This window comes from Podarcis gaigeae (genome assembly GCF_964106915.1).
Source record: "Podarcis gaigeae genome assembly, chromosome: 18".
Taxonomy (NCBI): Eukaryota; Metazoa; Chordata; class Lepidosauria; order Squamata; family Lacertidae; genus Podarcis; species Podarcis gaigeae.
The window spans coordinates 11,914,370-11,941,251 of record NC_139696.1 but is presented as its reverse complement, the minus strand read 5'-3'; the positions used below and the strand labels follow the sequence as shown (position 1 = coordinate 11,941,251).

Genomic DNA, 26,882 nt, shown 5'->3' with positions numbered 1-26,882 from the left:
GGTCTTACAGAATAATGATGACTGACTCTAAGGCAATTAAGCTCACAAGAAGTGTTGAGTACAATGCCAAGTGGGGGGAGAATGTGGGAATTTTCCAATGTTATCCTGATGACAGTGATGAGACTGAGGATAATCAAAAGCAACCACAACAACCCACACCCACTGATGAAGGTTCTGATTCTGAGTCTGAAACTGAATCGGGTGATTCAGAGGATTTCAAGAGTGCGAAAGCCTCTATGCGACCCTCTGAAAGCTCTGATCAAGAATTGGAGGAACCATTGTTCACAATAGGTCACTTTTCTCCTAAGAAGGAAGAGGAGAGTGTTGAAGACTTAAGGCTAATTCGCAGGTCACAGAGAGCAACAAAAGGCAGACCTCCAAAGAGATTTGCTGATGAGTTTGCTAAGATAGCAGTAACAGCTGTTAAAAGCACCAAGAAGGTGTTTGAACCTTCAAGTTTCCAAGAAATCCAGGATTTGGATTCAAAGGAAGCTGAGCCATGGTTAAATGCCATGAAGGCTGAGCTTGATTCCTTGGAAAGGAACAAAACATGGGATCTTGTTCCAGTAGTTCCAGGAATGAAACTGCTTGGAAGCAAATGAGTCTTCAAAGCGAAGACTGATCAAAATGGCAAGATAGTCAGACACAAAGCCAGATTGGTAGCCAGAGGTTTTGCACAGGTACCAGGTGAAGACTATCACGAGACCTACTCACCCACCGTGAGGTATGAGAGCATTAGGCTTATGCTCAAGCTAGCTGCAGAAGAGAATCTACACATTAGTCACCATGATGTGAATACAGCTTTTCTGTACGGATCTCTAGATGAATCACTTTATATGCTTCCACCTGATGGCGTACAGGTAAAACAGGGATTTGTTTGTGCTCTGAAGAAGTCCCTTTATGGTCTCAAACAAAGTGCACGGTGTTGGCACACAAAACTCACTGAAGTATTGTTTTCTCTAGGTTTTAAGCAAGGGAAAGCTGATCCATGTGTATTTGTCAAAGAGGAGGGGCAAAAGAAACTGTATTGTTTGTTTTATGTTGATGATCTTTTATTCTTTTGGAAGGATGTCACAATGTACAATAATGCCCTAGCTCAATTGAAAGAGCACTTTGACATAAAAGATCTTGGTGAGGTAAACAACTACCTATCTCTGGAAATAGAGAGAGATCAAGATGGTAACATTCTAGTACACCAGTCACGTAAAATTGCTGATGTGTTAAGCAAACTAAACCTGATGGATGCTAACCCTGTGGACACACCGATGATAACAGGTTATCAGGTAGATGACACTGGAGAAGCATTTTCTGATACTACACTGTACAGAAGTGTGCTAGGCAAGCTAAACTTCATTGCCAGATGTTCAAGACCAGACATTGCTGTTAGCTGTAATTTGCTAAGCAGACAAGTCAACAATCCTACTGTTAAGGATTGGAAAGCTCTGAAACGCATAGCGCGGTATTTGAAAGGCACTATGCATTACAGACTGAGATTTAACAATCAGAAGTCTGGTGGTCTTGAGATATTTGCAGATGCAAGTTTTGGAAGTGACACTACAGACAGGAAAAGTACGTCTGGAGTTTGCTATAAGTACAATCAAGGTCTATTTGATTGGTCATGCAAGAAGCAAACAACAGTTAGCTTAAGTACTTGTGAAGCTGAACTGAATGCACTGTCTTATTCACTTAAGGATTGTGAATGGTTGTTACAATTGTGCAAAGACATGAAAATTCCTGTCAAATGTCCAATCCAGGTTTACCAGGACAACAAAGCATGTTTGGCTTTGCTGAATTCTGAAGGTTGTAAGCAAAGCACGAAGCACTTGCAATTGAAGTTGCAACATGCTAGGGAACGTATTCAAAAGGGACTCGTAACGGTGTCCTATATGCCAGGTAATGAAATTCCTGCTGATGTATTGTCCAAGATTGTATCAAGGGATCAACACTGTACCTATGTGCAGAAGTTGGGTTTGTGCTGATATTGTACGAACACGCTGCCCAGTGATGTTCACAGAAAGGGGGAGGATGTTGGTTTCTGCTTCCTTCACTGAGCAGCGAAGTGCTTGTCACAAGACAATGTTTACATTCAACAGTCAAGTGCTGTTGGGTTTTCTCACGGGAAAGGAGACTGGATGTGACGTACACTGGTTTCCTGTTTTTCACTGTTCTTTGCAGTTCAGAGTGTGATTCTCTCCGTGCTTTAGAGGAGAGAGGATGCCTTTCTCTGCTCCGGCAGAGGGAAAATGTTTTTCTGTAAATTACCAGCTTTGAAGTGTAAATAAAGTAATATAGAGCATGTTGGCACGTACTTTTCATCATTCCGCTGTGCACTGGACACTGCTTATCTCCAACAGCTTTAACCCACAGCGCCACCTGCGTCCCTACTGGCTGCTAAAAATGTCAAAAGCCCTATATGATATATATGGGGGGAGAGAACCCAGGCGGCACCAACGCCACATTCCAGTCCGGCCACCACGGCACAAGGTGAGGCTAGAGAGCACCCTTTGCACCCCAGTCGTGATCCGGTTGGTCAAAACAACACATATCAGCAACATTAAGATCACAGACCATGCACCAGTAGAATCATAGAATGGCAGAATTGGAAGGGACCCCGAGGGTCATCTAGTCCTACCCCCTGCAATGCAGGAGCATTTTGCCCAACGTGGGGCTCAAACCCACAACCCTGGGGTTAAGAGTCCCGTGCTCTGAGAACGGAGTTATCCCACAGAAGTCAACCTCAAACTAGAAGAGGAAATACAAACTGCCCCATCATGATCTTTCAGCCCCATATTGTCAACAAATGAAACAAGAGAGAGTCTCCTGAAGACCCTCCACAACTACTTTGTGAAGAGACTGAGTTGCTGATCAGGGCTTGCTCACCTCCCTTCCGCTGGGGAGTGGGCAGTTCTGTCCTGTCCCTCTTCTAGGGGTCATTGTTAGCACCCAATCGCCCTAAATGGAGAGATGCTGCAGAACCACCTGACCTCAGAGGAGGCTGTCTTTTTTGGGGGGTGAGGGATTAGAGAGGTACTTATCCTACCACCCCTGTGCAGCCAGCATCTCCTGGGCCCACAGAGGCCGCATGGTCAAAGTCCAGAGGCTTCCGCCCTGAAGACCATATAGCCCTGGTCCTAAAGGATCTTCACCGGCTCCCAGTTATGTTTCTGGGCACAATTCAAAGTGTTAGTGCTGACTTTTAAAGCCCTAAACGGCCTCAGTCCAGTATACCTGAAGGAGCGTCTCCACCCCCATCATTCAGCCCATACACTGAGGTCCAGCTCCGAGGGCCTTCTGGTGGTTCCCTCCTTGCGAGACGTGAGGATGCAGGGAACCAGGGAGAGGGCCTTCTTGGTGGTGGCACCCACCCTGTGGAACACCCTCCCATCAGATGTCAAGGAGATAAAAACTATACAACCTTTAGAAGACATCTGAAAACAGCCGTGTATCGGGAAGCTTTTTAATGTTTGATGTTATATGATATTTTTATATCTGTTGGAAGCCACCCAGAGTGGCTGGGGCAACCCAGCCATTTGGGTGGGGTATAAATAATAAAATTATTATTATTATTATTATTACTACTACTACTATTCACAGCAAAACCACAGCCTCTCTTACTCCCATAGAATCAGTGCCTATTGGTGTCATAGAACTGTAGAGTTGGAAGGGAACCCAAGAGTCATTTAGTCCAACCCCTTGCAATGCAGGAATGCTGCCCAGAGTCATTGCTGGGTGGGCTCGAACCACGAACCTTCTGGTTAACAGCCAGGAATGGCTTATGAAATGGATGGACTCTGCTGAAATGGCAAAACTGACTGCCAAATTAAGAGGACATAATGACGAAGCGTCTAAGGAAGAATGGAGACCACAGGTGGATTACCTATCCAATTATCCCCCATATATGAAGTCGCTGCAGGCAGGATTTGAAATATAAGGAGCGGAATAATGAAAGATTAAGCAAAACTCTCGCCTTGAAACTTCCCTTGTACCACCAAGACCATCACCTGGAGCAGAATGTCATGGGGCCCTGAGACAGTGGTGAAGTGCGCTGCCAAGATGGTGGCCGTCTCGGTCAGCCCCACAGCCAGGCTCCCACACCAAAGGCCCCCCCCAGGTCGCCCCCTCACCCGTTGCCGCAGGGTCTCCGTCTCCTCCTGGTAGGCCGCCAGCTGCTTCTTCCACTGCTCCACGTTGGCATTGGCTTCGTTCAATGCGGCCACCAGCTTGTTGTTGTTGTCTTGCAGCGTGAAGAACTCTGCCTCCCACTGGACTTCGCAGACAGAGCTGGGAAGGAGACAGAGAGGGTCAGCGGCGGATGCCAAGGGCCACAGAGTTGGAAGGGACCCCGAGGGCCATCTAGTCCAACCCCCTGCAAGGCAGGAATATTCTGCCCAAGATGCAGCTCAAACCCATGACCCGGAGAGTCTTGCGCTTTGCCAACTGAGCTATCCCAGCTGCTGGGGAGTAAGTGAGATTTGAACAGGAATGAAACAGCCACCGTTTGGGTGCCCCTTCCCCAACCCACCTCCGCCGCCCTCCTCACCCTTCGGAGAGCATCTTCTTGATCCGCTCCCTCTCCGTCGTCATCTCCATGTCGGCGCTCTGGCTGCGGAAGAGCTTGTCATCTCCAGGTCCATTGGAACTGATGATGGGGCTGGGGAGGATCTGTGGGGCAGGAGAGCATGGGGAGCGGGTGGGTGAAGCAGAGTCCAATTTCAGGTGCCCTCAAGAGCCACCTGTCGCATTGCAGGAAGGTGGGCTTTCATGCACGGACAAACACACCCTCCGAGGGGTCAAGGCCCCGTGCCACACTGGGAAATCCCAAACCTTCCAAATATCCCAGGTGGTTCTCTTGCTATCCAGACCTAGAAGAACCTCCTCTCTTCCTCACCATAAACTTTTTTATGCTCCTCCTTCTCTGGAACTCCATGCCACTGGATGCTCAGAATTCAACTAGAACTGTCGCTTAGCACTTCAGAAGCATTGCTAAGTATTAAAATGGTGGCTTTATTTTTAACAAATGCTCCCTGCTCAGTGTGAAGCTTCCCTTCTCTCCTCCTCCTCCTTCTCCAGCCCAAGGGACTGTTCACACTCCCTCCTCCGCACGCTCTGCTGATCCATCTGTGCCCAGACCTAGGAACATGGTGTCCTCCACCCCCCAGATCCACCTGCCTGTCCCTTTTACCCAAGAGGAGCTGCCAAGGAGCAGCTGGGGGGGGGGTACTGCAATGCTCCTGCGTCTTCACCTGCCCCACACCGGAGAGGTGGGCAGGCTCAAAACAATTTCATGGGCCAAATTAGGACCCTGCTGGGCCCTGTTTTCAGAGGTTCCCCCTGGCTAGTCTACATCCCAAGAGTCGGTTCAATTCCTAGTGAACTGGCCCATCCCCCGCTGCAGGGTTTTTGGAGGAACAGGACACCTGGCCTGCTTACCTGCTGGGACGTCAAACTGAGGGCTGGGCTGGTCAGCTCCGTCTTATCCTGCGACTTCTCCCTTGCCAGGCGAGCGGCTTCCTTCACCTCCTGAAACTTCTCTGCAAACTAAGCAGGGAAAACAGAACTGAGGGGTTTGGCCGCCATCTTGGATATTTGTAAAATGGATCAAAAAAGAGGCCCTGCCCTCTTCTACCTTGCTAGCTGAACAGCACCCTTTAACCCCTTTTTTATAATTTAAATTTTTTATTAGATTTCCCCAAAGTTTCCAAAGCTGCTAGTTAGGAGAACAAGAGCCGGAGAGTTGTGTGAGAGCTGGAAGCTGGAGACGCAGAGACCTGCTTGCTCTGTGCTGGACCCAAAGCTGTGACTAAAGCAAGATCTCTTGGGGTGCGGATGCTGTGAGCCCCCCTTACAATGCTCAGGTCGTACTCATGTGCAGGACACCGCTGTCTCTGCCGTGCTTCCTTCCGACACTGAGCCCTGGCCGAGCAGTTGGAACCTCCTGGAGTTTCTCACTGCTCAGAGATTAGGGTAGTGCATTGTGCGCCTTGCACTGTGTGTTAAGTTTAATACCTTTCCTTTTCCTGCCCCTGAGTTCTTACCTGGGAGAGGTGCTGCTCAGAGGCAAATCCCAGGCCATAGACAGTGTTTGCCCTGCTGTCGGCCCACTGGCCGAATTTCTGCGAGGTCTTCGTGAACGTCATGTTGGGGGTGATGGTGCTGTTGATGATGGCCTTTGGGGAGCAGAGAAAGGGTTTTAAGGGTCTCCTTCTGCCTTACGTCAAGAGAAAGTGGCGAGAGCAAAGCTTTCCTCCCTTTCTCAGAACACTAGAATTTGCAGAGACCCAAGGAAGCTGAGGGACGGGAGATTCAGGGCAGAGGAAAGAAAACACTTCTTCGTGCAACGCAGAGTTGGACAGAGGAACTCCCTGTCACAGTGACAGCCAACAACTTGGCTTCGAAAGAGGATTGCATGGAGGAGAGAGCTATCAAAGGTTACTAGCCATGATGGATGTGCTCTGTTTCTACAGATTATCTCTCTCTCTCTCTTTTTTTTTTTTAAAAAAAGAAGCTTTTCCAAAGCGCATGCCTATAATGGGGTTTGTTTTCTCCTGCTCTCGCCGCCACTCTCACCTTGGTGCCTCCCACACTGATGATTCGGTAGACGTTGCGTGTGGCATCGTAGAAGTAGGAGACGGTCAGCGCGTGTTTGCTGGTGGGGATCCAGTTCCTCTTGGTGGCCGGGTCGATCTGGAAGATGTGTGCCCTGGTGCTGAAGATCGGCTGCTCCCTGCAAAGGAGGGCGGGAGCAGAAGGGGGTGCTGAGCAGCGGCTGAGATTGGCAGCCAGCAATTGCTCCCCCACCCACCCAACCCACCTCGTGTGCTCTCCTGCTTAGTGCCAGGCTATATCTGAGAGACCTTATTCCCTGCAATCAACCTGCCTGGGCTCTGAGGTCTCGGGGCAGAGGGTCCTCTCTTGGTACCACCACCCTCTCTGCAGGACGGTGGCTTCTTGGTTGCTCCCAGACAGCTTGGGAACTCTCCGTTCCTAGAGAAATTAGACCAGCTCTCTTCTTGTAAGCTCACCTTTGGTCCCTTTCCCCAAAAACGAAGCTAAGTTTCTAGTCCTCATTCTTCTGAATCAAAGGCTATAGGGAGATAGGAATCGGAGGGTCGATCTCCCCAGCTCTAATGATTCAGCTCTACCCATTCCCTGGAAACTGAAGCCCCCAGCCCCTCCCCACCAAGCAACAATCGATTCATGGCAGCTCAAAGCTCAAAATCAAAAGAGGGATTTCAAAGTCTTGGCCTTTGTTAGTTTGAATGTTAACACAGAGACACGGGGGAGCGGAGATTAAGGCAAGGCTGTTACCTAATTGTTGACATTGGTTAATTCTGACCGATGCAGACGGTTAGGTGACAAGTGGGGGTTGGGAGAGGGGTCTGAGAACGGTCATCAACCATCAGGGTAGTCCTTTCTGTCCCTGGGCGAAATTCCCAGTCTGGCTGGGGTCTGGCGGGCGATTCATTTCCTAGCGATGGAAAATGACGGCTGTTAATTGACACACAAAACACAGGAGAGAAAGAGACCAAGGCAGAAAGCAATATTGCTGAGCAAGAGCCGGCCAGAGGTTTTCTGAGCTGTTAATCTGTAATGATTTTGGGCCACTTAGGAAGAAGCGGGAAGGAGGGAGAGACAGACACAGAGAGAATCAATCTTTGCAATCCCTGTATACTGGGCTCCCATGTCTCAGGGAGATTTAGATTTCCTGACACCTAGAGAGGTGAATGCATCAAGAGTCAAACAAATGTTGCATCTCTGCTTCCTTTGCTGAATGTATTTTTTAATAAAATGGTAGGTGGTGATGATGATGATTCTTAATTGCATTTGCATGCAGCCCTTCATCTGCAGATCTCAGGGCTGTTCACAACATAAAAATACAATACAGTAGTTGAAAGTCTGATGAGAGGCTTGGTGTGGGCAGCAGACCTGGTCCCTTGCGGCCTGGCACAGCAAAGCACATTCGGGAATCAGAGAAGCAGAGAACCACAGATTAAAAACAAACCAACCCTAGATGATACAGTGGTACCTCATGTTACGGACGGGATCCGTTCCGGAGGCCCGCCCGTAACGTGAAATGCCCACAACTCGAAGCGCTGCGTCTGCACAGGCGCACGGCGAGATTTGGCGCTTCTGTACATGCACAAGCAGCAAAACCTGGAAGTAACCCGTTCCAGTACTTCCGCGGGATGTAAGGCGAAAAGACACAACATGAAGCGGATGCAACACAAGGTATGGTTGTACAATGGAACCATCGTTTTCAAGACAACCGTAGTCATAAGCCGGGCAAATCTAGAACTAGACTTGATAACGCTGGAATCTTTCAGTTGGACTTTGAGATTTTAGTTTACAGAGTAGGAGTTAATGAAATTATGCGTGACATGGAGAAAGTGGACAGAGGAAAGTTTTTCTCCCTCCGAACATGAGAAGTTGTGGACATCCAAGGAAGATTCTGAACAGGTCAAAGTCCTTCTCCACACAGCACATAGTTAACTGCGGAACTCCCTCCCACAGGAGATGGCTTCAGAAGAGGAGAACACAAATCCATGGAGGAGGAGACAACAGCTATTGATGGCCACTAGTCAAGATGGCTTTGCTCTGCTTTTGAATACCAGTCGCTGGGAGTCACAGGAGGGGGGAGGGCTTGTGTTCAAATCCTGCTTGCCGGTTTCGCACAGGCAACAATTTGGCCACTGTAAGAAGAAGATGCTGTACTAGCTGGGCTGCTGGCCCGATCTAGCAGAGCTCCTCCTATGCTTTTATTTTAGCCCACTCATTCTCCGTGCCTCTTTCAAAGTTTCGTTTGTCATCTTTTAATTTGCAACTGCTCTCTCTGGCTTTAAATATATTATAAAACGGAATGAAGAAATATTTACCAAGGAGGAGACACACACATACACAGCTGGGATGGTTCCCTTCGCTCTTCTTCACAATACCTCACTGAGCAGGAGCAGTCTATCTGAGGAGTGTGGGCTCTGAATTTCAGCAGCTATTCTTAAATCACCCTCACAACCCCCCAGCCCGGCTCTTGATGCAGGGGCCTGGCAAGGAGATGCATCTGTCCGGAGAAATCACACAATTTATTGTCATAATCTGGTCTTTGCTTTGAGCCGGCTCCCATGCTTGTGGTCCAAAATTGCACCTTTGGGTCATGAACTTACGCCAGTGGTTCTCAAACTTGTTTCTCTGGGCCACACTTTGAGAATAAAAATGTGCTTGCCCCTCACTGATTTTTGTTGTTGTTGACAAGAAGCATCTTGAAAAACAAAAAGAAACCATTCCTAGCAGTGCTTGGTTTATAACACAAACGCTACTACTTTGGAAATTGGGATACTACACAAACGCTCATCTCGCTTTACTGGCCGAGGGAGCCGGTGTACAGCTTCTGGGTCATGTGGCCAGCATGACCAAGCCGCTTCTGGCGAACCAGAGCAGCGCACGAAATGTCGTTTACCTTCCTGCCAGAGCGGTATCTATCTATCTACTTGCACTTTGATGTGCTTTCGAACTGCTGGGTGGGCAGGAGCAGGGACCGAGCAACGGGAGCTCACCGCGTCCTGGGGATTCGAACCGCCGTCCTTCTGATCAGCAAGCCCTAGGCTCTGTGGTTTAACTCACAGCACCACCTGCACTTGTAATTATGTACTTTTCATTTTTCAATAAAGAATATATATAAAAAATAGGTATACAAACTCAGAGGCATGAGCTTGCTTCTGTTGGGTAATCGCTGGCTAGTGGCTCCCAAGTTGTGGAAAGCTCTCTCCAGAGAGGTTAACCTCTGGCACCTTCATTCTATATTTTTAGGAAACAGGCAAAACCGTTCCTCTTCAACCAGGCCTTTGGGCGATTAATATCCTTCTGTGGGAAGGGGGTTATTATGGTCTTGATGTTTTGGTTTAATTATTTTCTTGTGTTTTATCTTGTATTTTCTTCTGTGAACCACACTGAGATCTTTTGATGAAGGGTGGCATTTAGTAGTAGTAGCAGCAGCAGTAATAATAATAATAATAATAATAATAATGTGAGTCTAATTTGAGACAAACTCATCTCATCAACACAAAGAAGCCTTGCTGTTTTCTGATCTTTCATATTTTTTCTCAGCATCGCTAGATGCTCTCTTATTTTGAAAAGATTCTGACCCACATTCTGCAAATAAAAAAATATATATTTTGATACTAGACTATACTACCCTGAAATGCTTAGATGTTTCTCTGATCATCCTGGGATCTTCCCGTCACACTTGCCACCCTCTCCTGGCACACCACACCCCTGGAGGCAGGGTTTGGAGGTCCCAAGCGGCCGACTGTGTGACTCCCACACCGACTTCCATGACAGGCGCACATTCCAGCAGGCCATGTCCCCCGCCCACCCCCAGTCTGCAGGCTGCCTTTTTCTCTCTTTCGTTCTTTGGCTTGCTTACAGATGCTTCCAACCAGCCGTTCAGGCTGCAGACAATGGCTCTTGCTCCGCTGCCAGAAACGATCTCCCTTTGCTGATTTCTTTATGTCAGGCTGCTCTTTAAAAAAGGAGGGGGAGGCAAAGAGGAGCAGCGTAGCCTGGTCAGTTGGCAACCCCATCTGGGAATCAAAACAAGGCCAAAGGAAGGAAGGCGGGCTGGTTGGGGGTTCCAGATCTAATGCACAAAAGGCTTCCTCCATATCCTACAACATTTCTCTGATGAAAATAGGGACATCCTATTTAGCGGTGGTGGTGGTAGTTGTTGAATAGTGGGCAGAGTAGTAGTAGTAGTAGTAGTAGTAGTAGTAGTGTTATATCCTGCCCATCTGACTGGGTTGCCCCAGCCACTCTGAGCGGCTTACAACATACTGTATAGAGAAACATAATACAGTCATACCTCGGGTTAAATACGCTTCAGGCTGAGCATTTTCAGGTTGCGTTCCACAGTGACCCGGAAGTAACGGAATGGGTTACTTCTGGGTTTCGCCGCTCGCACATGTGCAGACGCTCAAAATGACGCCACACGCAGAAGCGGTGAATTGCGGCATGCGCAGACGCGGGTTGCGTTCTGCTCAGGATGCAAACGGGATCCGTTCCGGAGCAGAGGTACAGAGATACAGAGGTATCACTGTAATTATTATTATTATTGTTATTATTATTATTATTATTATTATTATTATTATTATTATTATTAATACCCTGCCCATCTGGGCAGCTTCCAGCAAAATATTAAAATGCAATAATTCATCAAATATTAAAAGCTTCCCTAAACAGGGCTGCCTTCAGATATCTTCTAGATGTCTGGTGGTTGTTTTTTCCTTTGACATCTGATGGAAGGGCGTTCCACAGGGCAGGTGCCACCACCGAGAAGGCCCTCTGCCTGGTTCCCTGTAACCTCACTTCTCGCAGTGAGGGAATTGCCAGAAGACCCTCGGAGCTGGACAATGGGGATAGAGATGCTCCTTCAGGTATACTGGGCCAAGGCCCTTGAGGGCTTTAAAGGCCAGCATCAACACTGTACTGGGGGCCAACGTAGATCCTTTAGGATCGGTGTTATATGGTCATGGCAGCAGCTCCTAGTCACCAGTCTAGCTGCCACATTCTGGATTAATTGTAGTTTCCGGGTCACCTTCAAAGGTAGCCCAACGTAGAGCACATAATAAGAGAACATAATAAAACATTACACATTAAAAAACTTCCCTATGCACGGCTGCCTTCAGATGTTTTCTAAAGGTTGTATAGTTACTTATCTCCTTGACTCCGTGACGCATGCACGCACTGTATGTAGCGATGCCACACAATGCACCCTATGTAACAACGCCATGCATGTGTCGTACGTAGCGGCACAACACATGCGCAGCCAGTGGTTTGCGGTTAGCCGGGTGTCGGTTAGCTTTCATTCACCCCTGATTCAAGGATCAAATCAGAAACCAGGACGGCTTCTGTAAATCCAAGGCTGTCCCTGGAAAATAGGGACACTGGGGGGGGGGGGCAGTCTGCTTCTTTCCCACAAATGTTCAGACTGGATATGCAAACACTGATGTAGGACAGGCCTGCACCTCCCATGTTGTTAAGCACAGAATCTGTGTGAGATTTCAGACCTGGGAAAAGTTTTTTTCAGGATCATATCCCAAAATCACATGAGAGCATGGAACCCCAATTGGCTGCTGTGCTCTCACAATTAAGAATGGGACACCCCATTTTTTCCCCATGACAGTTGCAATGTAAAATATAGGAATATTGGTACCGGTAGATGCCTTATACAGTGGTACCTCGGGTTACAAACACTTCGGGTTACAGACTCCGCTAACCCAGAAATAGTACCTCAGATTAAGAGCTTTACCTCAGGATGAGAACAGAAATTGCGCAGTGGGGGCAGCGGGAGGCCCCATTAGTTAAAGTGGGACCTCAGGTTAAGAATGGTTTCAGGTTAAGAACGGACCTCCAGAACGAATTAAGTTCGTAACCAGGGTTACCACTGTACTTAATGTTTTATTATGTTTTTTTATATGTTGGAAGCCACCCAAAGTGGCTGGGGCAACCCAGCCAGATGGGCTGGGTATAATAATAAAATTCCCCATGCCCCCACCTCCCGTTCTGCATGCCTCCTATGTCACAGTTGCAGCCCCCCACCCCCACCCCCACCTCAGCGGCCTCACTCCCTCTGATCTGCCTCCAAAGCTTCATTAACTACGAACTCCAAAATCTGGGATCCTGTTGAATCTGGTGCCAAAGTTTTGCAGTCATTTTGCAGCAATGTTTTGCCCCCATGTTTTGCAGGACCCCACAAATGTGGGGTTTTCACTGCAAAACAAGTGCAAAGCTTTGGCACCAGTTTTGAGGTGATCCCATATTTTGAGGTTTGTAGTTAAGGAAGTCTGCCTGCAAAGTGTCGCTTGACAGAGGACAGAGCAGGACCCGTTAAGCAGGTGGACGTCAGGCGAAGCAGCCGCTGGGACTGCAGCTTTGCAGTCTCGACATGCTCAGCCCAGGACGTTCTTCGGAGCATGCCAGCAGCCTCTGGTTGCCTGGAGGCCATGGGAGAGCGCTTCACGCACGGCTGCGGAGGGCTTTGAAGAGGCACTTAGAAACCAGCCGGCCACCAGCAGGGCCTGGCGGGGAGAAAGGAGCGTCTCCGCATGTGAGCGGGTGTGCATGTCCTGGGGCAGAGGGGCGTGCGCACGCGTGCGTGCATGCGAGAGAGCATTCTCCTCCGCATGCCGGCTCCTCGAGACTCTTGAAGCGTGCAAGATTGGTGCTTGATTGTTCGCAGAGAGAGAGAGCGCAAGGATGCTGGAAGCATAGCAAAGAGAAATGAATGGATCTCTTTTTAGATATAAAAGGAGCAGGACAAAGGACAGTGAGGAGATGGGAATGGCAGGGGGGACATGCTGATAAAACCAGCCTCACGGAGAGAGGAGGCATCACAGCGCAAAGGGGGAATTGGTCGGAGCATGCAGGGCCACAGTGGTGAAGCTTTTTGCTGCTGGGGGCCACATGGCCATAGTGGATGGAGCCAAGGGCCACAGGGTCCCCTTTCTCTGCCTGGATGCCTACACACCACACATTCAAAGCATGTTTTCATCCCAACCCTAGAATTCCGGGAGCTGTAGCACATGCCTCCATGGCACCTTAACTCCCAGCACCTTTAGAAAACTACAGTTCCCATGATTCCATTTTGGGAGGATAAATGAATGCTGTGCATGGGTTTCTGGCCAAAACCCCTTTCTGCTGCCCCTTGCGCCTCTCTTCCTTGTCTCATACACGAAAGGGACTGCATATGGTTTTGGGGGTGCAGGTTGCTCACCCCCCCAAAAAAAGTAAATCCAGAGTTGCTGCTGTTGCCCCCAGGTCCTCTTTGCAGGCTTCCCATGGGCAACTGGCTGGCCACTTTGAGAACAGGACGCTGGGCTAGACGGGCCACTGGCCTGATCCTGCCACAGGGGTCTTCTCACAACCTTGCTCCTGGGGAAGCACTCCAGTGCAAAGCTGGGATAGAATCATAGAATTGTAGAGTCGGAAGGGACACTGAGGATCATCTAGCCCACCCCCTGCAATGCAGCTGTTCCCTACGGGGATTGAACCTGCAGCCTTCGCATTAACATCAGCAACATGCTCTAACCAGCGGAGACTCCTAATCTCACGGTCGTGGGTTCCAGCCCCACACTGAGCAAAAGATTTCTGCAATGCAGTGGGTTGGACTAGATGGCCCTTGGGACCCCTTCCAACGCTACAATTCTATGCTTCTATGGCAATGCACCCAGCCTTCCCTTTTCCACGGTAACTTTCAAGCCTGTTTAAAAATAGCCTCCGAACGCTCTCAGGTCAGGCCAGCCGCCTCTCCTTCTCCCCGTTTTCTTCTCTGAGCTCAGAGGCTTCGCAGCAGTAGATGCTGACAATGCCTGACTTTGCTGCTCTCTCTCGGGGGGGGGGGGGCTGAGAAATTTCCACCCTGCCACATGGAAATAAATGCCATTTGCAGAGAAAAATCCACTGCACAGCTACTCCACAGGCAAATTTTCCCTTGCCCTGGTTCCCTCAGATTTTTCAAAGCGACTATTTTAAAAGCAGGAATGGGTAAAAAAAGGAAGAGATGAAAGAGTGGAGGAGGTAGAGAAAGGACTACAGCAACCTCTGCTATCCAGTCATGTGTGTAACTGCATCTCTTCCTGTCCACACTTTCTTCCCTCCCCTTCATTAACTCTGCCTCTCTCCTGGCCGCCTTCCCCCAGACATCAGCAGCTGCCACGCCAAACCCCTCTCCTCACCCAAGCCCCATCTGCATGCCTTGGTTTCGTATCCTGGCCTTCCTCCGATGAACTGGATAGCTCAGTTGGCAGAGCAAGAGATTCTTAATCTCAGGGTTGGGGGTTTGAGTTCCACCTGGGGCAAAAAGGTTCCTGCATTGCAGGGGGTTGGACTAGATGACCCTCAGGGTCCCTTCCAACTCTAAAGTTCCACGAATCAAACTCTGGGTGGGGCGAGAGAGTCCATTGGGAGTGGGCAGGCCTTTTTGGACCCTGGGGTCACAGCCTGCAATGGATAAATGCTTTAAATTCTGCTGGCTTCTCTGAAAAGGGATGCAAAGCAATCTCTAGGGGACTAAGAACATCCTTGCAGGATCACCACTGGTCCAGTGGTGGGGAACCTGCAGGCAGGATCCTGTGCACAAGAGCGATGCTTTCCCCCTCCCCTCCTGCGGTTTCCAGCCACTGATACTCAGAACAGAAGCATTACTTCTGAATAGGCAGGGCAGAGCCATTGTGATAGCTTCACCCAACATGAATTTGCCACCTTCCCCAGCAACTTGCATTCCACGTTGAGCAAAAGATTCCTGCATCACAGCGGCCAGGAGTAGATGACCCTCATGGTCCCTGCCAACTCTACAATTCTATGGGTCTATGAGTGGCAGACTGACTTCTGCATACGGAGGTCGCATCCAGCTGCCGTGGCTAATAGTCTACCTCCTCTAAAATCCACTTTTAGAGCAATCGGACTGAGCGGCTGCTAGTTCCACAGATTATTCTGGTCTGGTGGGAAGCGCTTTTTCATTCTGTTCTTTTTCAAGACCCCAGTAAATCCCCCTTTGGAGGGAAAAGGAAGGCTCTTTGCACATCCAGTATGGCCTGATCTCCTCTTCCCAGCCAAAACACTGAAAGGGGGTCGCTGGGCTCCTGTTGCCAACACCCCCCCCTCTCTCTCTCCTTCCAACTTTTAAGCAGGTGCCCAGCATCATCCCTGACCACATGAGTTATTAAAATAGTACCCCCCCCCCGCAATTTCCAAACTACCCCTCCCTGCTGTGTCTAAAGGGGGCGTGAGGGGAGGAAGGAGATTCTGATTGGTCTCTGCTGACCACCTCACCCATCCAATGGGAGGCTTTGCATGGGGGGGGGGCTGCTAGGAAGAGGGAAAGCGAGAGAAGGTGGGCTGAACAGATCTTGTGCATTCATTCCCTTCATCCCTCTCCTGCAACCTCCAATCTGCAAATCTCCCTCAGGGCCATCTTTTCTGCAACCTCAAAAATCTGCCTCCTCTTCAGGTTGGTGAATTGCGCCTTTGCCTCAGCAGATCCCTCCTCATGCCCTCCTGGGTGCCTCTGCCCCTTCCTCCCCTCTTCTCTGAATTTCATCCCTGCCCTTGGCCTGAGAGGGCCTCTCCTTGGATGCCACAGCTGAGGAGGGGGGCAGACACATCCCGACATGGGTGAAATTCCAACATGGAATCATAGAATTGCAGAGTTGGAAGGGACCCTGAGGATCATCTAGTCCCACCCCCCAGCAAGGCAGGAATAGGCTGCTGTCCCTTCGGGGATCAAACCTGCAACCTTGGCATTATCAGCACCACACTCTAACCAGCTGAGCTATCGCACCATCTATATAAAGAAATACTTCCATGGCCTGAGGACCAGGGTTTGGGGAAACCCACTGTCTGGTCACGGGTGTTGCCAGAGGAATAATAATAATAATAATAATAATAATAATAATAATAATAATAATAATAATAATAATAATAATATGCCGTCCATCCAACTGGGTTGCCTCAGCCACTCTGATGGCACCCAACCAAATATTAAAAACAACAAAACATTAACCACTAAAATCTTCCTGATACAGGGCTGCCTTCATATGTCTTTGGAAAGTTAGACAGTTCTTTATCTCCTTGACATTTGATGGGCGGGAGCCACTACGGAGAAGGCCCTCTGCCTGGCTCCCTGTGGCTTCACTTCATCGCAGGGAGGAAACCACCAGGAGGCACTTGGAGATGGGCCCCAGTCTCTGGGTTCCAGCTAAACAATGTTGAAATAATGCCCCTCAATAAGGCCAAACTTAGATTCACAAAATGTACCCCTGCGTACCCCCAGCAAAAAGCACAGCATGGAACTATATAGAGACATCGGCTGACTTCACGGTTTTTCCCACATTGTGATTTTTGCACAGCACACACACACACACAATCATGATTCGTAATATATTGTCAGGTCAAAAACTATGAAGCAGATATCAGGATATGGGCTTCAAAGTGGTTTTGGACAATATATCCATATATTTCCCAGCCCTCCTCCCTCTACCCTTCCCCAAAGGCTCTCCGTGATCTACTGCATCTATTTGCTGGGTATGGGCCTTTGCGGACCCTGCAAGCCCTGGACCTCTACAGATTCTCCGAGGAGGAGGCCAGCCTTCACTTCCCGCCGCTGCCTCACATCCGATGAGGCAGCGGAGGAGACGCAGCAGAGAGCTGGCAGCCAGCCCAGAGCCGTGCTGAGTCAGCTCAGCTGAACCGGCCAAGGCGAGAGTTTGCTCCTCTCTCTTTTCTTATAGCTCACATGGCTTCATGCACATTGCCCTGAGACGTAGAATGAGAAGGGTATCCCCCAAACCCCCCATGCAGGAAATATGGTTGGTCAGAGGTGGTGGCGGCGGCACGCATCCTGTCTCAAACGGAACGGCAGGAGCCCCACACTATGTCCATGGAGCTCGCACCTTGCGGAGGAATCCCACTCAACCCTTAGAGAAACATCAGGACAGTCTCATGTGAGCGGGTGGAAAACAGGACTGTTTCATTCTTGACAATAAAAAGGATTATAGGGGAAAGGTTATATGGGAGAACATGTGAGCAGAATTCAGAAGAAGATCAAAGGCTCAGGCCCTGGCATTCCCAGGTACAGCTAAAGAGGAGTCTGGAAACCTGAGAGAGATGCTTCTGGTCGATACAGACCAGGAGCAGGGAAGCTTTTTCAATAAATCAATGGACTGAAGTGAGTGAGGACTGTCAGGTGCAGCCCAATGCAGGGCCACAGATATTAGAATCACAGGATCGTAGAATCATAGACTTGGAAAGGACCCAAAGGTCCTCTAGTCCAACCCGCTGCAATGCAGGAATTTCAACTAAAGCATCCATGACAGATGCCCCCAAACTTCTGCTCAAAAACCTCCAAGGAAGGAGAGTCCTTCAGCTCTTACTGTCAGAAAGCTTTTTCCTAATGCTGAGCTGGAATCTGCTTTCTTGTTCTTTGAAGCCATTGTTCCCATCCATGGCCTAATGCAGGCTTCCTCAACCTCGGCCCTCCAGATATTTTTGGCCTACAAGTCCCATGATCATTAACTAGCAGGACCAGTCGTCAGGGATGATGGGAATTGTAGCCTCAAAATATCTGGAGGGCCGAGGCTGAGGAAGCCTGGCCTAATGATTCAAAAAGGGAAGAACGAGAAGCCTTTCCATTAACTGCAGTGCTCAAATGAGTGACTGGAAAGGGTTTGAGTTTTTAAATAAAATAAAGTCATTAAAAACGCATCATCATCATCATCATCATGAGTTAGTTCTATTAGCGCCATTTATGAGCTTGATGTCAAACCAGGTTGTAAAACAGCATCTGTTTAGGGGTTGCGGTGAATGCTCACTGATGGCTCTGAACAACATCATGCTCACCGGTGCATGTGGGGAAGGAGGACGGGGTGGGGGGGGGGGTCATGCATGCAGGAAAAGCACAGTGTTTCCAAAGGTGTGGAGAGCCTGGGACAATTCCGCTTGGAGCAGCTAGAAGTGGATGGTGCCAGTGGTGGTCTCAAACTTCAGCGGCATCCTGCACAACGCCAAACATTTACACACAGCCCACCTCTCGCCTTCCATTCTGCATCCTAGTTGTGGTGCCCCTAAGGCTCCACGCCCAGTGCAAGCGAAGCAGCTGCACTCCCTTAATTCAGCCTCTGGCACCAGAAGTCAGCGCACCTGGAAGGAGTCTGCAGTCTGCCCTGAACCTATGGTTGCCCTCTTAAGAACATAAGAAGATTCATGTGGATCAGGCCAAGGGGGCCCATCTACTCCTCAAAGCAGCAAAATACCCTATAGAACTTCAGATAGACTGCCTCTGGGCCTGGAAGTTCCATTCCAACCTAAGAGCCCTGCAGGATCAGGCCAAGGGCCCATCTAGATAAGCACCAGAGCCCCCTCCCCTCATGGGTGTAGCCAGGATTTGTGTTGGGGAGGGCAGGACCAAGCTACCTGCAACACTGTTGGTCAGTTTGTAGAAGCCACGCCTATTGCTCCGTAGGCGGCTGCCAGTTGCCAGAATGTGCCACAACTTCATCCAGGTGACCTCGGCGAGCATTTCAATTGCAAATATTCTGATTATTTCTACTTTTAGTAAAGTTTTTTATTCATCTGATTTGGGAGGGGCAGTTGCCCCCGCTGCTCCCTGGCCACACCCATGCCTCTCCTCCTAAGGTTTCCAGCAACCGGCATTCAGAACATGGAAGCAGAGCACAGCCATTGTGGCCAGTAGCTGCCACTAGACTTCTCTTCCGGGAATTTGCCCAGTCTTTTTAAGCCCTCCAAGTGTCCATTGCTGCTTCCTGCAGCAGCGAGTTCCATAGTTCTATGCACTTTCACAGGAAGGACCATGAACCCAGTTCTAACATCACTATAAACGTAGTATGCAGCCCCACGTTCCTTTGGGGGGGGGGCGGGATATAAACTGAATGAATGAATAGGATAAGAATAAGAGAGAAAATCCTTTCACTTCCTTAGTCTCTCGCAAAAGGTTGGCTGATCCTTTCTTCTTTCCTCTTTTACATCCCCACGTGCCCATGAGGTCCACGCAGATCAGCTAGAGCAGAAGCATTATCCCCATTTGTCAAATGATCAGTCTCATAGAATCATAGAACTGCAGTTGGAAGGGATCCCAAGGGTCATCTAGCCCAACCCCCTGCAATGAGGAATCTCAACTAGTTCATGCATAACAGATGGCCATCCAACCTCTGCTTAAAAAGCTCCAAGGAAGGAGAGCCCACCACCTCCTGAGGGAGACCGTTCCACTCTTGAATAGCTCTTACTTTCAGAAAGTTCTTCCCGATGTTTAGTTGGAATCTCCTTTCTTGTAACTCGAAGCCATGGGTTCGAGTCCTACCCTCCAGGGCAGGAGAAAACACACTTGTTCCCTCTTCCATGTGGCAGCCCTTGAGATGTTTGAAGATGGCTCTCCTATCCCCTCTCAGTCTCCTCTTTCCCAAGCTACACATACCCAGCTCCTTCAACTGTTCCTCATCTGGCTTGGTTTCCAGTCTCCTCTCAGTCTCCAATTTTCATGACCAGGGAGAGAGCAGTCTACATCTGTGCCCTTGTCTACTGCCCCCCCCCCCAGCTTTGGACGTATTTCATTTTTTCTTTTTCCACCATACCAAAACTGATGGGGTCTACAAGGGCCTTGCAGAACTGGGGTGTGGAGTTGATAGAGCTCCACTGAACAACGATGGTGAGTGGACAGTTCTGTATAAACCCATCATTAACGCACTATTCTTGCCAGGTGAGCCTTTCTGCTGCTTAGCTTCAGTGGTGTCATATTTCTGCAAGGGCCTCTCCAGACTGCAGTTTTTTGTGGGTGTATTATTAATTATTGTTGTTGATTACCCACCCTTCACCCAAAGGTCCCAGGCTGGGTTAAAACACAATACAGTGGGGTACCTTGGGTTAAGTACTTAATTCGTTCTGGAGGTCCGTTCTTAACCTGAAACTGTTCTTAACCTGAAGCACCACTTTAGCTAATGGAGCCTCACGCTGCTGCCATGCTGCTGCCGCACAATTTCTGTTCTCATCCTGAAGCAACGTTCTTAACCTATTTCTGGGTTAGCCGAGTCTGTAACCTGAAGCGTATGTAACCTGAGGTACCACTGTACAGGCAGCCCCCAGTATTTGTGCATTCAAGATGTGTGTGGCCCTCCAACATTTCTCTGATGAAAATAAGGACGTCTTATTCCATAATAATATTATTATTAATAATTTTACTACTTATATCCCGCCCATCTGACTGGATTTCCCCAGCCACTCTGGGGAGCTTCCAGCATATATAAAACAATAATAAAACATTTAACATTTTTTTAAAACTTCCCTCTACAGGGCTGCCTTCAGGAGTCTTCTAAAGGTTGTCTAGTTACTTATCTCCTTGGCTTGGGGGTCACCATACGCTCCCATATTTCCCCCATGAAAACAGGGACGTCCTAAAGAAAAGCAGGACACTCCAGGATCAAATCACAAACTGGGACACCGAACCCAGAAGTGACCCAGAAACATCATAAGACGTCACTGAAATGTCACTGGAATGGGAGCTTGCCAGCTTTTCCAATGGGTTTCAATTATACGCGAGGTGCAAGGTGCCTGGGAATGTAAGCACCACATAAACAGGGGACTGCCTGTACTTCAGTTTACAAATTTAATCCGTTCCGGAAGTCTGTTCTTAAACCAAAACTGTTCTTTAAACCGAGGCACACTTTCCCTAATGAGGCCTCCCACCACCGGTGCCCTTCGACCGTTTGGATTCCGTTCTTAGACCGAGGTAAAGTTCACAAACCCAGACACTGCTTCCAGTTTTGCGGAGTTCGTAAACCGAATAGTTTGTAAACAGGGCTGTTCTTAAACCAAGGTACCACTGTATTTAAAACAACATAAAACCAATTACAACCCTTTAAAACAAGGTTGCTCTTAGATGCACATATCTTGAGCGTTGAAAGCCAGGGTAAAGAGGGAAGTCTTTAACATTCTCCAAAAGCCAGACAATGAAGGTGCAGGATGTCCTTCTGCAGGGATTTCCACAGCTTAGGGGCCACCACAGAGAAGGCCTAATCCTTCTGGGCTGCTCCCCACCTCTGAGAGCAGAGTAACTCTGACCTCAGGACCTGAGAGGGTCTGTAGGGAAGGAGGCAGTTTTTAAGGTATTTTGGGGCCTGAGTCATTTAGGGCTTCTACGATATTATTATTTCTTGACTAAAGGTGCCCCAAACGACCATGTCATTGGCACAATAATCCTGCCTTTAGTGGTGGTTATCCTTGACTGTCTACACATTGTTCTGCATTATTACTTGCTCCCCTGAGTGTTGCAGTGATATTGCAACAAAGTCGGGAGAAAATAAACAAGCAAGCAAACCCCAAACTTTGGGGATATGAAAATTTGCAGGATGTCCAACCCAAAACTCTTGCAGGCACCAACAGTGTTGAAAGCCAAGTCACATGTAACCGCCCTGATGCCATCACGAGCGCAAGTCATCGCAAACGCACGCTAAAGAAGGACACCTAGACTATACAGCTACTCTGGCGCACTTCCTGAACACTTCGCTGGGTCGCCCTGCCTGCTCAGAACCCAAATTGATTATGAGAGTGCAACAGCTGGGGGGCCCAGGTTCAAATCCTGCCCTGCTGTGAGGACAGCCAGAGCTGGCTTCACATTTTGCACATGTTCCCTTGCGCCCTTGGCAAGGAGCCATATTGGTGCCCCCTTTGCCCTTTGCCAGAAGAGCCTGCGCACCTCACCTGGCCACCCAGAGCAGCAGAGGAACAGCCAGGGGAGCAGGCAGGATCCTAGCCACTCCAAGCCACCATGGAGAGGCGGAGTTATGTGGGGCGCCCTGGCCTACACCCCTAAGTACACCCCTGCATCCAAGGAAAGAGAGGCTGGAGGAGCAACAGGCAGCTGCCCCAGTGGGGGTTGCAAGATGGGATTTGTGGAGGTAATGGTGGGGCAGGAGGGGGGCGTGGCGGTCAGCTGACCCCTCGTTCTCCACCCCACTTTCTCCAAAACTGGGGGTCAGGTGAAACTAGTCAGTGAGCAGAGTGAGGCACCCCAATGATCCATCCTGCCTTTCAGCAGAAAAGAGCTAGAGAGGATGACCGAAAACAGGACCGCTTTTTCTGTTCTTATCATCATTGCTATTGTTACTGCTATTGCTATTATTTAAAATGAAACTTATTGCACCCTGTGATGGCCAGAAGCAGGGGGGGCGGGGGGGGGGAAAGAGGAAGGGAGCCTGTGGCAGGATCAGTTTAAAAGGTCACTGGCAGCAGCAGAGGGAGAAAATAAACCCTCCCCTTTTGCAGCAGGGGCTGCCCTGACCAGAATCCCTTGGCTCCAAATGAGAACCTTGGGGCAGAGAATTTCAGAAAAAACGCCTCTCCCCGGGACCTCGAAACTTTCGAGCGATTCAGCGGTTTGGCTTTGTTGCAAATCTGTTCATTCACGGGAAGCAAATTTTTTTTTTTTTAAAAAAAAACCCGCACACACATAGTTTTTATGTTTTAGAAAGTGGCAAAAAACCCCCACCCCAATTCTTTTTGTGCAAGCCGTGCAAAAGTCAAAGGCTGCTTCTCACCCCATCTTCGTCTCCCGGAGGTCTCTTTTCTTCCAGGTCTCCCTCTGATCCTTTCCACGTTGCTTTCCCCACCTCCTTTCTTCGGCTCTTTCTCTCCGGATCCGGATCCTCCTCAAATTTCCGGAATTTCACTTTGGGAATCCACTAGTTGGGAAGCGGGGGGGGGGGGCGGCGGGGGGGGCAGGGCGGATGCGGGCGGACAAAAGGGAGAGATTTGAAATACTGGATGAGTCTGGAGCCATGCATTGCAAAGGCAGATCACCCAGACCGGGGCGCCCCCCCTCCCCGCAAACCACAAAGGGGTCCCCCCACCCACGAGGGAGCCCCGCCAGAAGAACTTTGCCTCTCCTGCTGAGCAGATGTGTGTGTGTGTCAGGAAGAGGGTGGAAACAGAGGACGGTTGTCAGCTGGCTTCTCCCCCCCCCCGGGTGTGTTGCAAATATTTCTCCTTCTCTAAGCCCGACCCCAAACATTTGCAAATAAATCAGAATCAAAGTCGGTCTCCTTACCCGTTTCTATGGCCTTTGGTGGGGCAGCTTGGCAAAGTCTTTGTTCTCCTTTTTTCATTAAAAAAAATTCTCTTCCTTCCTCCACCAACTCTCTGCTTCATCTCTCGGTCACATTTCTTCTTTGAGTTATTTCCAAGGGCTGGGGGGGGGGGGGAGTGTCCTATTTGTCGGCTCCCGGGCGCCACCTGCTGGAAGGCTCTGGCGCGCCTTTCGCTTGCAGACCCTCTGCGGGGGCGCAGGGTCAGTGGCAGGACCCCCGATCTCTTTGGGGGCGAAGCGGCTGCAAGGACAGGGAAGGAAAGGGCAGCCCAGCCCATGCCGGGGTTTTGTTTTAAGCACTGCTGTGTTTTTAAGATACATAATAGGGAGGGGCGGAACCTTTTCATCCTGATCCTGAGGGCCATATCACCTTCCCAGGGAGCCTTCCAGGGGCCACACGCTCTATATTTCTATCATATTGTTATTTTTGTCATTACTGTTATTACTATTGGGGTGTTAGGGGAGGTGTGGTCGTTTGGTCCCCACCCTGCACTCAGCTGAGCTCTCGCCTGTGGTTCCTGGAAGCTGTCAGCAAGCGGCCACAATCCCTGGGACGGCCTCTCAAGGCGTTAAAGACTTCCCCGGCATGTGAAGACAGGCTCCAGGAGATTGAGCAGATGAGACCAAGAGTTTCTGCACAGGTTGAAGAGGGGAGTGAGAGGCAGGTGGGGCTCATCACCCTGGGAAAGGATACTCTGATCCTAAACCTCTGTTGCCTTGTGGGATGTCTTCAGGAGAGGAAAAGGGCAAGGACTAAACCCTACACAAATCTGAAGTCCCTAAGATGGCTGGATGGTGTCTTGTATGCAAGGGGTTTGACCAGATGACCCTTGGGGTACCTTTGCAACGCTTCAATTCTATGAGTGTCCCCAACACGGAACTCTCAAGCAGAACTGAAGCACAAGAGCACCTCCCACGATTTGCATGATCTGTATAGGGAAGTTTTTAATGTTAGATGTTTTATTGTGTTCTTATATCTGTTGAGGGATGCGGGTGGCGCAGTGGTCTAAACCACTGAGCCTTGGGCTTGCCGATCAGAAGGTCGGCAGTTCGAATCCCCACGGCGGGGTGAGCTCCCGTTGTTCGGTCCCTGCTCCTGCCAACCTAGCAGTTCGCAAGTACGTCAAAGTGCAAGTAGATAAATAGGTACCTCTTCGGCAGGAAGGTAAACGGCGTTTCCGTGCACTGCTTAGTCCTGCTGGCCACATGACCCGGAAGCCAATAAAGCGAGATGAGTGCCACAACCCCAGAGTCATCCGTGACTGGACTTAACGGTCAGGGGGCCCTTTACCTTTACCTATATCTGTTGGAAGCCACCCAGAGTGGCTGGGGCAACCTGGTCAGAAGGGCGGAGTACTAATAATAGTAGCAGTGATGATGATGATGATGATAATAAATACTAATAATAATGGCTGGTAGCATCCCTTGGGGATGTGTGCAGGGGGAAGTTTCCTAAATTAGAACTAGATGGACTTGCTTTGGTATATTTCCAGCAGGACTCAGAAAACATCCATTCATTTACTTAGGTTTATAGATGGTGGTTGCTTTCTATTTTTGCTATTTTTTCCTCTCCCTTTTAAAAAGACACCTGTCCTCATTTCAGAGGTTAAGGATCCGACAGCCTTTCAGAGGGACTCCTCTTGAGCTGGCTGCAGCACCAGCACCCAGCACCCCTGCCCCAGACGCAGCCTCCTTCTCCAAGCAGGAGCCGTCTTGGGGCTCTGAGTCAGATCCTCGTGTGGAAACTTGTGAACGGCTGGGTGATTAATGCTCCAAATAAAAAGCACCCCTTCCTTTCCTGTTGAACGTTTGGGAGAGGCACTTCTGATCCCAGCAAGATGGGACAAGGCAGATAAACAGCGCTCCCAGAGCATGGCCCGCAATATGCCCACATCCCATTCCAGCCCCCGCCAACCCAATTAAGACAATCTGCCTCGTGCCCAATAATTAGTTTCTAAAATGAGCCTCAAGGCAGGTTGAGGGTGCCCCTACTTGCCCTACTTTCTAAGGTGTCTTTAGCACCATCTGAATTTTGTCTTATTTGTCCATGGTGGTGGTAAAAGGACAGGAAGGAAAAAGGAAACGGGTGATGATGCAGAGGATGGCCTTGTCCAAGCGCTTGCCAAATCACACCTTCCTGAAAATAACTCACTTTATCCACCAGTGTCTATGCTTTGAGAAATGAAGTTCAACAAACCCTTCTTGCATGCAGGAGTGTGCCTGCTCTCTCTCTGCACAAGTCCCTGTTCCAGCTTTGCCTCTTCCGAGAAAGGCAGGTGATTTTGCCTGCTTCTGAATTCTACCACTTTGAGGGGGTTTTTCCTACTCAAGTGGTATGTAACTTTCACAAAATAAAAAGGGTGGTGCTGGCTCATTCAGTCATTCCCAACGTAGACACCCAGAGGAAGTGCCTATCCTCTGAGGAGGCTGCAAATTGCACCCCTGCATGAACCGCCGCCACCACTCGGGCTTTCTCTTCTTCCAATCAGCCTCCACCGCGGAGGTACGCAGTTCTGACATGTCTCTGCTTCTGGGGTGACTGGATCTGTCACTTCTGATGCAGAGATGCAGCAGAACCGATGCCTGCCAGAGGAGGTTCCCGGTTGCACCCCTGCAGGAATGTCTGCTCTGGGTTTCTTCTATGAAGGATGGACTTCTCATCTTCCTACACACTCAGGCGCAAGGAGCGGTTTCTGATTTTAATTTGGTGTGTGAGAGAGGAATAAGCACACCTTGGAAACCATTTGAGAAGAAATGAATGTGTGATGGTGCAGAAATTTCCTAAAAGGAGGGTCACGTTTGGATGCCAATGGAGACAGCTCACCAAACAAACAACTGCACGGCATCCACCCTCCAAAAACAAGTGTGCTCCTGCTTGGGCTTTCTGCCACCATCCCCACATTGAGCAAGGCATGCCGCCTTTTCCCAACTCTGGGCTGCTGTGCATGCTTTTAAGAAATGTGTTTTGTTTTCTGCTGCAAACCTTGTAGTTCTCTCTCTCTGGCATGCTGAAACTTGTCTCCCATTTCTCACTTACCCTGTTCTGGGGGCGATCCTGGCAGCACTCACCAGCTGCGCTCGCTATGAGGATGAGCAACGAGTGCCCTGGGACTCACATGCTCCCCCCCATGCGCCACCAAGTTTCCGACAACTGCGCTGACCAGCAGCAACAAAGAAAGGAATCCTGGCAAAGGAAGGGACAAGAAGTCACAGTTTTGCCCAATGGACACAACGACAGCCTAAC

General features: G+C 49.4%; 1 protein-coding gene across 4 annotated transcripts in view; it reads right to left on the bottom strand.

Annotated features, from left to right (window-relative positions):
* Positions 1-24,502, bottom strand: part of HOMER3 (homer scaffold protein 3) — a 39,068-nt gene extending 14,566 nt beyond the window's left edge. For 2 of the 4 annotated variants that reach the window (XM_083720656.1, XM_083720657.1), the window contains exons 1-7: positions 23,600-23,755; positions 23,091-23,234; positions 6,568-6,724; positions 6,036-6,167; positions 5,431-5,538; positions 4,541-4,662; positions 4,125-4,281 (exon numbers count right to left, since the gene is read on the bottom strand). In XM_083720656.1, coding sequence (XP_083576782.1) covers positions 4,125-4,281; positions 4,541-4,662; positions 5,431-5,538; positions 6,036-6,167; positions 6,568-6,724; positions 23,091-23,095 — 681 coding nt within the window. In that variant the 5' untranslated portion in view covers positions 23,096-23,234; positions 23,600-23,755. Of the gene's footprint in view, positions 1-4,124; positions 4,282-4,540; positions 4,663-5,430; positions 5,539-6,035; positions 6,168-6,567; positions 6,725-7,308; positions 7,469-23,090; positions 23,235-23,599; positions 23,880-24,147 lie in introns of those variants that run through there. The other 2 variants (XM_083720654.1, XM_083720655.1) reach the window with 2 other exon arrangements.
* Positions 24,503-26,882: the final 2,380 nt, after the last annotated feature.